Below are 13813 nucleotides of genomic sequence, written 5' to 3'. Positions count from 1 at the left end.
GCTGTTTAACAAACAACTCTAAAATGCACCTCAGGGCATTTAGAAAAAAATGCTGTCTGGTGCCCCAGAGATCTAGCTTAAGTCCATTATTTCCTCCACAAATTACAGCAGAGACTTGGCCAGGCAGGAGAGTGATGCAGGGAAAAGCTAAAATTTAAAACAAAATCTGAAAAAAAAGTAATCTGGATGGTGTAGAAAAGCCAGGAAGGTGGGGGGGAGGAGCAGTGGGTGGGTGGGTGCCATGGACTTTCCCCTAGGGCACCATTTCGTCTACAGCTGGCACTGAATGGAAATGATCTTAACTAGCTAAATTTATGATGCCAAATTTGAACTGCATGTTATATATCCAGATTTGGAGATCTGGAGGAATATTAAAAAAAAAAAAGAAAAAGAAATACAATTTAATATAAAATCAATTCACCTTTATTACAATTAATGCTGAAATAAAACAAATAGATTAATGAATAAAGACAGATGTATCTGTTTAGTTTGAGACCGATTTGTCATAACTTACAAGAATTAGTAATAGTTTGAGTCATAACAGATGTGTAACAATATTTTCGCAGTTTAGAGAGATGGGAACTTTTTTCTATAGGGTGGCAAAGAAAGGGGGCAATAAGTATTCTTGTAGTGCAGTGGGTGTAGCCCTGCTGTGCAGAGTGGGTAAACCATTGCAGATTTTCACTACTTTTAAAGAATTCCCTTTTCATTCTGCTGTTGTGGTTTAGGTAATATTGTTTACTATGGCTAAATTATGAAGTGAAGTTAAGACATGTAGCAACTGCCTCATGTACACAGACAATCTTCTACTACTAACACCTAGGAATACAATTAGTGAGAGATGCAATTACATCAAACACCTAGTGTCATTGCTCTCTCCCCCACAAGCCAGTATATCTGGCACTGAGAAGGTTGCCAACATGAACACCACACCTCAGACGCTACCCACATCTACACAACACCCCCCCCATATATGCAATCTACCAAAACAAAAGAAACTTCCGAGGTAAAAAAAAAAAAAACACGCCAGCTCCACTGCCCACCACACCACACATAGTCCACACACCTGTGTCATATCCACTAAAGCCTAAACATAAACCCAACATATTAGTCATAGGAGACTCCATTGTGAGACACAGAGATGTGCCCCAAATAAGGCTGGATAAGATGAAAGTCATGGTTAGTTGTCTGTCAGGTGCCAGAATCCACCATATGCACTCAAGTCTCTCAACAGGTACTGTTATGACCCTGCCATACTCCACGTTGGCGTGAATTACTTCAGACATACCTCCCTGGACTATATGAAGAGAGATGTGATTAAGCTCACTGCATGTGTGTCCCAGGCAGGTATGTCCCTAGCCTTAAGCAGCATTCTCCTGTCACCCAGAATGATGCCTCAATACAAATAGAAAGTGATTGAATTTAACAATTGGCTTAGTTTCTGGTGTCATTCCAAGGGGGGTCCAGTACCTGACAGCCTGGGACGACATGATTGACCAGCCACGACACTTTGCCAGAGGTGGCCTGCATCTGTCTCCCTTGGGCTTCAGGCTCCTGGCAAAGGTTCATGCCTCCCCCATAGTGCCTTTTTTAGGCAATATCATGAGGTTAAAACTACTAACATGAAAATTTCATCAAAATGTAAATTAAAGGTCATGCTGCTAAATGTTGGGAGTCTAAACATGAAACTGCAATCATTGCAAGCATTCTTAACCCTGGAAGATGCTGATATTTGTGCAATCGCAAAAACCTGGTTCAAAGCTGTTGAGAGCACCGCAGCCATACCAGGTTTTCATCCAGTCATACATTCAGACCCCAAACCATGGGCAGCAAAGCAAAGGGAGGTGGAGTTTCAATATATATAAAAGACCTACATCCCTCCAGGCTGGTCAAACAGTATGATGCACAGGAAACACTCTAGGTGCAGTTAACAATTGACAAGACCCCTATTCAAGTCATAGCTAGCTGCAGGCCTCCAACTTTGACTCAAGATGCCCACTCCACCTATCTGGACCTCTTTGAATCTATCAGGATTCAACCCTTTACCCTGATCCTGGGCGACTTTAACTATCCAGCCGTAGACTCAAGCCAAAACACAAATGCCCAGAGATTGCTTGATTTTGTCAATGCAAATACCTTGGACCAGATGGTCGATGCCCCCACAAGAGGTGAAAATATCTTAGACTTGGTATTAACCAACATGAGTAACCATTGCAGCATCCCTACAGTTTATCTCCCCCGAAAACCCCCCCCCCCCCCCGCTATGGTCAAACAAAAAAACTTCTCCAAAGCTGATTACAACCTCTTGAGGAAAGGTATAAACAGCCTCACAGCCCTCTCCCCTCCATAGGAACTGGCACGTATGTCCAAACCTACACCAAAATACTATAAGAGCATTTATATAGCTGCATGGAATCAAGAATACCTGACATGATGAAGTCCTCCTCCTCCTCAAGGAAGAGTAAACCTGTCTGGTGGACCTCTGCAGTAAACTCTATAATAAAAGGAAAAAATTGCTGTCTAGGGCCAAAAAGGAGCAGGTGCCTGATTGGAAGCAGTCAGCCTGAACAAGCAAATAAGAGCACTAGTGAAATCCTCCAAAGCAAACTTTTGAGTCCAAACTGGCCACATCTACTAAAGACAATCATAAGGCCGCCTTCACATATGTTTGCACTCTCAAGGGAAGCACCCAGATCTGCTCAGAACTGGTGGTCAAGGATACCACATACACACATGTTGTAGATATAGCCAACCTGTTGACAGGTTCAGTGAAAATTTCACCCCTCTGTCCTTCCCATCAGTAAAACAGGACATCCCCAGTACCTGCCCCCCTCCCTTTACCTCTAGGGAGCAAGTAATCACTGCCCACTCAAAGGCAAAAAATACAGCATCCATGGGACCCGATAACATCCCAGGCTGCATCCTACATGAACTCTGGCAGGAACTTGCAGCACCATTAGGCACCCTATTCAGCCAAAGCCTGAGTACCAGCTTCATCCCAGCCAAATGGAGGACAGCCACTGACATCGCTTTCCACAAAGTTGGAGAGTCCACCAATCCAGGAAATTGTAGACTCATCAGCCTAACTAGCCTGATCTGCAAGGCCATGGAGTGGATTGTTATGGACCTCATTAACAAAGACATTGGCAACCTCCAGTCACTTGATCTCATGCATTTTGGTTTCGTCAAGGGGAGGTCATGCCTGTTAAATTTGGTTGACTTCTTTGAGACTGTTACCAAGGCCATGGACGAGGGGAAGACTGTGCACACCACCTACCTTGACTTGGCAAAAGCCTTTGATACTATTCCCAATTTTGGTATGATAGATAAACTCTCTCAACTAGGCATCAATCCATGTTACCAGATGGTTAACAAACTGACTCATTGATAAGGACCACCCAGTCAAAATAGGGGAAGCCACCTCAAGCAGTTGACCCGTTATGTGTGGTGTACCCCAGGAATCGGTCTTGGGGCCTCTGCTGTTTGGGATATATTTTTCTGAGGTGCAGGTCAAATCCTGGAAGATGCTGTGGCTGACCAAGTTTGCAGATGACTGCAAGCTGGGTGCTCTAATCAGTTCCCCTAGTGATGTGGACATCTTCCAAGAGGGTCTCACCCAAACAAATGACTGGTGCCAGAAACATGGCCTCAAACTGAATACCAAAAAATGCATCATCATCCCATTAGGGGAGAGTGATGTCCCCACAAATTATCACATTGATAATAAGGTACTAAGCACACAATAAATTGTAAGGGATTTGGGCACCCAGGTTGATAGCAAACTGACTTTTGACCACCATATTTCCTCCGTTGTATGGAAAGCTTTCTGTATGGGCCACCTCCATTAGTAAGGGTATCTCATCCAGGGACAAGGTGGTCATAACATTCCTGTATTCTTCCCTTATAAGACCCATTATTGAGTACAATGCCCCTTTGGGCATGTACCTCATAAAGCACATGCAGCAGCTGGAGAGACCACAGAGGTTCCTCATAAGGAGAATCCAGAGCCTCGAATATCTATACCTACACAGGCTAAAGGCCCTGTCCCTCTACTCAGTCTGCCACAGACTCCTCAGAGGTGACCTCTGTCTGGTACACAAAGCACTCTCATACCCCGCCTTGATGGGACTGCTGCATATCCGCAAGTCAAGCTGCACTTGAGTAACCCGCATGCGCGACCTCAACCTGGTCTGTGACATCAATAAGACTTGGCTGGACAGAGTTGTATCCCAGAGACTCCCCACTTTTATGGATTAGACTCCCTCTCCACGTCAAGCAGAGTACCTCATTAACCCTTTTTAAGCGCAACCTGGCTAACTGGATGAGGAATAAAAAATACACCCCTGGGATTCCACCAGTGTCCCTGCTGGGCAGTGGCATAGGGTGCTGACTTGTTGGAACATGGGCTAAATTCTTGTCTAATCTTGTAAGGCCTCAGGGCCAATAGCATAGTAACTTCACATGATCCTATGCATCTGTGTGTGTAGCTGTAGGACACGGTACTTGGACATTAGAGTAGCTGCATGGTATCTGTTAGTTCAGCAGTTAAAGAAGCCATTTACTGGATTAAGTTCTGTTCATTAGATGTTAGTTCTTACAACCTTGTAAGTAGGTCTGGTTAGCACTGTAGATTTCTGGTGTTGCTGGATGGCACCATCTGTTAACACCTGTTACACGTCCCTTGTACAACTGTGTGCACCGTGCACACTCTGAGAAGATGATGATTGGTGAGTGTAAGCTATGCTGATGTGTATTGTTTTGGCTTTCAGTATGTAGTCTAGCTTTGTATGGGGAAGCAGCAGCCATCTTTGTGCTGGAGGTAGTGCATCAAGGGCAAAAGGAAAACTTTGTAACCATGCTCACATTTAAGTTTTGAATTCTGGACAGCTTGTTTGTTTGGTAAGAGCAGAAACAGGTTTTTAGTTATGCTTGGTGTTGCTCTTTGCAGTGATTCACTTCTGCGTAAGTTGTCATTAGTCAAGTTCTCTTTCAGTGTAAAGAATGTATTAGAAAGTTAATGTAGCTCTTTGGCAAATTACTGAAAAAATAAAACAGATCGATACAAGGTATTAATTCATAGTTTTGACAAAATGTTTGTAGTATGGTCTCAAGTAGATGTCCTTCATGGATGCATCTGCAGTCATAACAAATGGGTTGTCCTGTCGTCAGGCAGCCCTTCGGTCGGCCGGATTCCAAAGTCTGGGTCCGGCTTCGGCTGATGTCGCACTTCACCCGACGTCATCTCTGCTGGTCCTCGGGTATAAAGGCATCAGCCAACGCCATTTTCCTCAGTCTTTCTTGCCGCGTGGCGCCCGAAGCAGAAGCTGTTCTCAAGTGCCGGTCGGTCAGATCCAGAGATTACTACTACCGAATACTACTTCGAAGACTTCTAAAAAGCTAAGTACCCCGTTGGGGTCTCTTTCTTGCCTCAGCCGATGTCAGAAAAAGTCAATAACTGTTTAACTTGTGGGAAACAAATACCTCATAAAGATTTCCACTCTTACTGTCTGCCTTGCTTAGGCCCAGACCACAACGTAGCAGCCTGTTCGGCCTGTGCTTCCTTCAACCGACGAACGCTTAGGCGTCGGTCGGAGTTTGCTGAACAGTTTTTCGGCTCAAATTTTGCATACATTATGCGGTCGGATCCTCCGACTACCCAAATTGTTAAAAAACGCAAAGAAAAAGACCGACACTCGCGGTCCGCGGTTTCGGCGAAACCACAGTTAAGCAAGCGAGTGTCTCTGTTTCGAAACCGAAAACTGGTCAATCTTCAGCCGAATCCATGACTACTACTGAGGCTCCTGCTACCTTAGTTGAATCGGCCTCAGAAATTTTGCCTACAACTGTGGTTCCTAGTGATTTATCAGACACCATCCCTTTGGATGTCTCTACCCCAGCACGTGGTGCTGCTAGGCCTCCTGCAGCCATGTCTATTAAGGCCTTTGCCAGGGCTAAAGCAGCCAAATCTGTTAAATCAGTGCCTGTTAAGCCCCCCTCACACAGGCCCACTTCAAGTTCACAAATGCTTATTCTGGCAGAAGATTTAATATCCTTAATTAGGGGATCCCAATCTCACCCAGACAGGGCCTCTCAGCCCCCAGAAAAGAGACCTAGAGCAGAGCCCCCTGAGCCAGTGTCCTCTGATGATTCTGCAGATGACTCAGACATTACAGACCAGCCAGAGGCTCCTTTTTCTACTTATGAAGATTCCGATGCTGAAGAATCCATTCCAGCTGCCTCTCCACCAGAGGAATTTTCCTTTGGGGAAACCTTACATGCCATGAGACAACAATTCCAATGGCAGGGACAAGATTTCTCAGATTCAAGAAAAAGGCTTAGGACTTTTCTGCACTTACCACAACATAGGCCCTTAGCTATACCTCCTGTACTGCCTGTTGTGGATGATGCATTTAATGATGTTTGCACTGCTCCTGATTCTTTACCTCCAGCCCCTGCCAAACAAGATAGATTTTACAGGGTGCCAGACACTCATCACCACCTATACAAGGCCCCACTTGCAGATCCCGAAACTATATCCCAGGGGCCTAAGGCAGTAGCCTCGACCACAGCAAAAAACCCTATTCCTTCTGAAAGGGAATCCAGGTCCTTAGAGATGGGAAAAAAGTTTACACCTCTGCTACTCTCTCAGCTAGAGCTTTAAACTGTCAGTTTCATATGATCCAATACCAAGAGTTTATGCTTGATCAGTTAACTAAAAAACTGTCCTCTGATGAATCCTTAGATAAGAAATATGTATTAGAAATGGTGAATAATATCCAACAGGTTAGTAACCATTCCTTAAAATGTGGCTATGATGCACTGGAGGCTTCATTTAGATCAGCCATGACTGGCACAGTGATAAGAAGGCATGCATGGTTGAAAGAACAGGTCTTACCGGATCATGTTAAAGCAAAGCTGTTAGATGCTCCTATGGATAAGGCCAGTCAATTTGGTACACCTGCCCAGCAAGTAATGAAGAAAATGGAAGAAAAGGCAAAATCTGTACAAATAGTTAAAGATTTCTTACAGGTTCAGCCCCCAAGGTTTAGCAGGAACTGGCCTGCCAAAAATTGGTCCTTTCCAGACTCCACAAAATCCCAAAGGGGCAGGAATAGACGCTCTAGAGGCAGAAATCAATCCAGAGGAGGTGCCTACAGAGGACAGCAGTGGCAAGGCAATAACCGAGGCACAGACACAACCACTGCCACTGCAACAGGACAATCACAGTGACTTGGCTCTGACACCGCCTACCAGGGAGCAAATAGCAGCACCTTTAGGCGGAAAGTTAGCCTTATTTTTGAAAAATTGGCACTATATCACAAAAGACAAGTGGATTTTGCAAACCATAGACCAAGGATACCGGTTCCACTTCCACACCTTACCAATAAAAAGAGGAATGCCAAACCTACTCCAAATCAAAAAATAGAAGCTCTACAGCAGATAACAAAATTAACAAAGATGAGAGCTGTGGAAAGAGTACCGATAACAGAACAGGGCAAAGGATTCTACTCCAGACTCTTCCTAGTACCAAGAAAAGAGAAAAGTTGGAGACCTATTCTCGACCTGTCCATCTTAAACACATACATCATTGTCCCAAAATTCAAAATGCTGACCCTACAGCAACTTCTTCCCATGCTGGGCAAGGAGTGTTGGCTGGTAACTCTAGATCTCAAGGAGGCATACCTGCACGTCCCCATTCGACCAAATTGCAGAAGATACCTCAGATTTCTTGCAGGATCAGAGCATTATCAATTCTCAGCTTTGCACTTTCGCTTAACTACTGCACCCAGAGTATTCACAAAATGCCTGGCATCAGTAATCGCTCCCTGCAGACTACAGGGAATCCAAATTTATCCATACCTGGACGACTGCCTGTTACAAGCGGACAACAAAAGCAAGCTGACAACAGATTTACAAAGGGTCATTTACTTGCTACAAGCCCTGGGATACACAGTCAATTTACAAAAGTCAAGACTGATACCATCCCAAACAAGAACATTCTTGAGCGGGGAATTGGACACAGTAAAACAAATGCCATTCCTAACTGCAGAAAAACAAAAAGAACTCCCTCTTTACTTCTTGGCATTAACAAAGCAGAACAAACTAACAGCAAGAAAAGTCCTGCAGGCCTTGGGCTTCATGGCATCATGCATAATCTTGGTCCCACATGCCAGACTGCATATGAGAAAGCTACAGTGGTACCTAAAGAATTTATGGTCTCAGCACAGGCACAGCTTAGAAACAGAAATCCCACTAATCCCATGCCTAAAACAGGAGTTCCTATGGTGGGCTCAAGCATGCCAGTCAAACACAGGCTTACTCTTCCACAACTTTCGAGCAAGCCAAACCATCACAACGTACGCCTCAGACCTAGGATGGGGGGCGCACATGCTGGACAAATGCATACAAGGATTGTGGACTCAAGACCAGTTGCACCTGCACATAAACCAAAAAGAAATGCTGGCAGTAAAACTGGCAATCCAAAAATGCAGACCATTCCTCAAAGAAGGCCATTTGATGATAAGGACAGACAACACCACAGTCATGTGGTACATCAACAAACAGGGAGGCACTCATTCATACCCCCTATGCAGAATGACTTTGGACCTTTGGAATCTGGCTCTCAGCTACAACATCCAGTTACAGGCAATATTTGTGCGGAAAAGAACACCCTAGCAGACATGTTAAGCAGAACCACCTCGGATGCTCACGAATGGATGCTACACCGGACATCTTCAAGGCCATCACAAAGAAATGGGGAATGCCACAAATAGATCTATTCACATCCCACTCAATCACCAGCTCAAAAATTCTGCACAAGGACATTCCACCCACTTGCATGGAAGGTGGACTCTCTATCCTTCAGCTGGAAAGGCCTGACAGCATATGCATTTCCACCTCTTCCCTTGATGCACAAGGTACTACTGAAAATCAAAGAGGCGTCCAAGGATAATCCTGATAGCTCGAATTGGCCAAGACAACACTGGTATCCATTGCTGAGGAGCATGTCTCGGGAGAATGTGGTCAATACCCTGATGCCTTTGATGTTAACTCAGAACAACTACAACATCATGCATCCAAACCTAAAAACCTTGCAACTGACTGCCTGGAACATCACATAGCAGCAACTAACCCAGACCTTTCCCAAAGGGTTAAAGACATTATCCTTGAAGCCCGCAGACCTTCAACAAGAAGGAACTATGCAGGAAAATGGAAAAGGTTTGTCATTTGGAGTTCTGAAAGAGGAAAAGATGTGTCGAACATAGATATTGCTAACATTCTGGAGTACTTGGCAGAGCTTTACAGGCCTGTCCTATTCCTCCATCAAGATACATGCATCAGCTATTTCAGCAGAATACAGCTTCGCTCCACCTGTCTTTTCGCATCCTCTACTCAGGCAGTTCCTCAGAGGGATCAAGAATGTAAAACCTCCTAGGAAACCACCATTACCAGCATGGGACTTGAACTTTGTGCTAGAAAAGTTGACACTCCCTCCGTTTGAACCAGCAGCAACAGCAGATCTGCAACACCTGTCATGGAAAACTGCCTTCCTACTGGCAATTACCTCAGCAAGGAGGGTTTCGGAACTACAGGCCTTAATGGCAGTGCAACCCTTCCTAATCTTCCATCAAGATAGGGTGTCCATGAGAACTAATCCTACATTTATGCCTAAGGTGGTATCCAGAGTGTCTTTAAACTAGGCAATCCACCTACCTACCTTCTTTCCCAATCCACAGAACAGGGGGGAAAGACTGCTGCATACCTTGGATGTACATAGGCAGTTACGCTACTACCTGGACAGAACCAAAAGTAACAGAAAAACTGACCAGCTTTTAGTAGCCTATGCAACAGGAAGGGAAGGAAAAGCAATTTCCAAACAGACAATCTCCAAATGGATAGGAAATTGCATAAGATTCTGTTACTCCTACCATGGAAAACCAATTCCACAGAACATAAGACCTCATTCTACAAGGGCTACAGCCACTACCACAGCTTTCTTACGAGGAGTGGCAACCAAATACATTATTGAGGCGGCTACTTGGACCTCCGTGCATACATTTGCCAAGCATTATAATTTACCTCTATACTCTAGATCGAGCAGGGTTTGCCACTGCTGTACTGCAAGGGATCCTAACTACCATAAATTTTCTTCCTCCACCCCTAGTTTGGCTATGGTATTCTACCCATTTGTTATGACTGCAGATGCATCCATGAAGGACATAGTACAGTTTTGTACCTACCATAAATGTAGATGTCCGAACTGGATAGCATCTGCAGTCAGGATCCCCTCCTTCCCTCTGTGGTACTCCTAGGGTATTTACCCTCCTAATAGCTAGCTGGGGAGTCTCTTATAGTGTATTTGTTTGTATATATGTACATACATGCTTATTTTTTGTGTTTGCCTTCTACTTTTTTGGAAACATTGGCATTTATCCAAAATTTAGCCTTCCAAGAGGGCAACTGGCATCTGGGGCAAGAAACACTGAGGAAAATGGCGTCGGCTGATGCCATTATACCCGAGGACCAGCAGAGATGACGTCGGGTGAAGTGCGACATCAGCCGAAGCCGGACCCAGACTTTGGAATCCGGCCGACCGAAGGGCTGCCTGACGACAGGACAACCCATTTGTTATGACTGCAGATGCTATCCAGTTCGGACATCTACATTTATGGTAGGTACAAAACTGTACTTTGCACTTTGCATCTAGGTCACTGATGTTCTGATTATGTAACATTTTTTTTTCCAGTTTTCAAAATGGAACTTTTCTCCTTTCTACCTAGGGAGCATCACCATGGCAACAGAAGTGAAGGGTGGTGGGCAGACACTGGAACAGTTTCTGCTTCTGGCAAAAGCGGCCAGGGGTGCTGCGCTGGCAAACTTGGTTCAACAGGTGCTGGACGTGCCAGGTGTCTATGTCTTTGGAGAGCTGCTTGACATGCCCAATGTGAAAGAGGTAAACTAAGACAGTCAAACAATGGCAAAGAACCATTGTGTATTTTGACTCACCAGGACAATGTGTGTGCCTTATGTATTTTTCTACGTTTGGCTTCTACTGTGGATATGGTGGTCACACTGCACTAAAATCAAGGAGCTGTTGTGATCAGAAATATATTGTTATTAGGTTGTATGTGTATTTACTTGTGATGCCCAAGTAGCTCTTACTGAGCTTGTGATACTTTTCCAGGAGAGTCAGCAGAGAGTCCTTGGGAAAGAACTCCAGATGACAATAGAATTCACCATGAACGTTGCTGTATGTAATTAAATAAATGTAATGCTAGATAAATATGATTATTTGGTCATAGACTACTGTGGTATGCCATGGAATGTTACATACTAGATCTCTGCTGTTGTCAGGAGAGGAGGTTCTTTGGCAGATACTCTGTCCTGTGTCACTGTGAAAGCTGCTACTTGTGAGGCTGGTTTGTGTTCAGTAATGGTGTTTTGATGATATTTTATTTATTCAGTCTGTCAGTCTCTCGTACCTACTTCATCCGTTTGAGTCATGGCGGAACCATACAGTGAGTACAAGACAGAGAGCCAGTTCTGTGTAGAACGCCAGCCTATTGCAGGATGCACATGCAGACTCCTACTTATTCACAGTTTATAGGAGTGCTAGTTATCTCCATGCACATCTTTTTGATGGAAGAAGAGACTGGAGTAGCCAGCAAAAACCCAGACAGCCACGAGTAAATGTTGATTCGGCCAAGAACTAAACTGAGGAATAGAGAGCTATTTATGCAGCAGTAAGCTGTGCCAGTGTGCTGCCATAATACCATACTGAACACATTTGTACTTGTACACTGTATTTATCTGTGTAATGTAGATGGTGTTTATCTTTCTGTTTAAAGATTCACCTAATTTCATGACGTACTGATGTTCTTCATTCCACATTGCTGCAGTCCTAACTATTGGGTAGTCCGCTGTCCAGTCGGCCCGAATACCAAAGTATATGGCTGACGTCGGTCAGGGCGCATTAGACTGACGTCAGTACGTCAGGGTACTAATGCGCATGACCGACATCATATCCTCAGTCTTTTTTGCCGCATGGTCCGATGCAGAAGCAATTTTGCGAGTGCAGGTTGGCGTTCTGAAAGTTTCTGAAGCCAGAGTTTCAGACCGAATCAAAGTTGGCTAAGTACCCCATTGGGGAATATTTTGGTTTTCTTGCCTCAGTATTTAACGGATGTCAGAAAAGTGAATAACTGTATTTCTTGTGGGAAACAGATACCTCATAGGGATTACCATACTTTGTGTATACCTTGTTTAGGGCCTGAACGCGGCGTTGTTGCATGCCGCTCTTGTGCTAGATTTAACAAACGCACTATTAAGAGAAGGTTAGACTGTGCCAGGTTAGTGTTTGGGAAGCGTTGTAATTATAAAATGCCGTCGGATGCTCCGGCGCCGGCTTCGGCTAAAAAATGCAAGGACAAAACAGCAAAGCCTAGAGTGGAGGAACCGACAGTCCTAGACGTCGGTTCTTTAGAGGGCTCAGTGGAGCCTGAGGTTTTGCCAGGTGTTTCTTTGGAGTCTCAGGAGAGACTTTACTGTTACAGGATGTATCCTCTCAGGAAGTAGGCCAGGCTGAGGGGCTTCTCAGGTGGCTGTTCTTCCCTCTCCCTAAGGTGGTCAGAGCCTCCCTTCTGTTTCCAAGGCTTCTTTGAGGGGCAGGCCGAGTTTTGCTTCAGTGGGGGTTTCTCCTAGTACTTCAGGGTCTTTGCCTAAGAAACATATGCTTAAAATGGCAGAGGATTTGATTACTATGATAAGGGGTTCTATGCCCCCTCCTGATAAGAGGCCTAGGGTGGAATCTGAGTTTGAGAGTTTTGAGCAATGCTCGGAGGCTTCTGAGTCTTCAGCTGAAGACTTGCAGGAGTACCCTCCTTATTCTGATTCTGATGTGGATGATTCTACTCCTTCAGCTTCCCCTCCTGAGGATTTTTCATTTTCAGAGACTCTGCATTCCATGAGGGAGCATTTTAAATGGGAAGGTCAAGATTTCTCTGATTCCAGGAAAAGGCTTAGGGAATTCTTGTTTACCCCAGCACAGGCCTTTAGCTATACCTCCTGTTTTGAATGTGGTGGAAGATGTTTTGCAGAGGCTTCCTGAATCCAGTTCTTTGCCTCCTGCCCCAGTTAAACGGATAGGTATTATAGGGTGCCTGAAGCTCATAAGTATCTTTTAAGAGTCCTAGGGCAGACCGGAAACTCTCTCAGGGGCCTAAAGGTGTGAAGGCCTCAGTTGTTAAAAATCCTGTCCCTCCTGATAAAGAGGCAAGGGCTTTGGATAGATGGGGAAAGAAAGTGTATACTTCTTCCACTTTAGCCATGAGGCGTTGAATTGTCAGTTTCACATGTTAAAATATCAAAATTATCTTCTTTCACAGTTGAAATCTAAGGTGGATGCTCTGGCGGAAGGTATTGAGTGTAAAGAGTTGCAGGATTTAGTTCATGTGTCTGAACAAGTGGGTAAACATTCCTTGCAATGTGGTTTTGATGCTGTGCAGGCCTCTTCCAGGGTGGCTGCCACTGGTTCTGTTCTTAAGAGGCACGCCTGGTTGAGAGATCAGAACTTAGCTGAGCATGTTAAGACAAGGATTTTGGATGCTCCTTTACAGTCTGATGTGTTGTTTGGTTAGCCTGTGGAAGCAGTTTTAAAGAAGATGGAGGACAAGGCTAAGTCTATGCAAACTGTTAAGGATTTTTGCAGGTGCAGCCTCCAGTTTAGTAGAAATTGGCCTGCTAAGGGATGGACTTATCCTGCTTATGATTCCCAGTCTAGGGGTAGGTCTAGGCGTGGTAGGGGCAGAGCTCA

At 44.7% G+C, this 13813-nt stretch overlaps 1 protein-coding gene across 2 annotated transcripts in view; it reads left to right on the top strand.

Annotated features, from left to right (window-relative positions):
• Positions 1–13813, top strand: part of COPS7A (COP9 signalosome subunit 7A) — a 490679-nt gene that overhangs the window by 130271 nt on the left and 346595 nt on the right. For both annotated transcript variants that reach the window (XM_044079590.1, XM_044079591.1), the window contains exon 2: positions 10782–10954. In XM_044079590.1, the coding sequence (XP_043935525.1) occupies positions 10793–10954 (162 nt within the window). In that variant the 5' untranslated portion in view covers positions 10782–10792. The remainder of the gene's footprint in view (positions 1–10781; positions 10955–13813) is intronic.

The sequence above is a fragment of the Protopterus annectens genome, chromosome 8.part0, assembly GCF_019279795.1.
Source record: "Protopterus annectens isolate FY-2018-M chromosome 8.part0, PAN1.0, whole genome shotgun sequence".
Taxonomy (NCBI): Eukaryota; Metazoa; Chordata; order Ceratodontiformes; family Protopteridae; genus Protopterus; species Protopterus annectens.
This window is presented reverse-complemented; position numbering and strand designations above follow the sequence as displayed.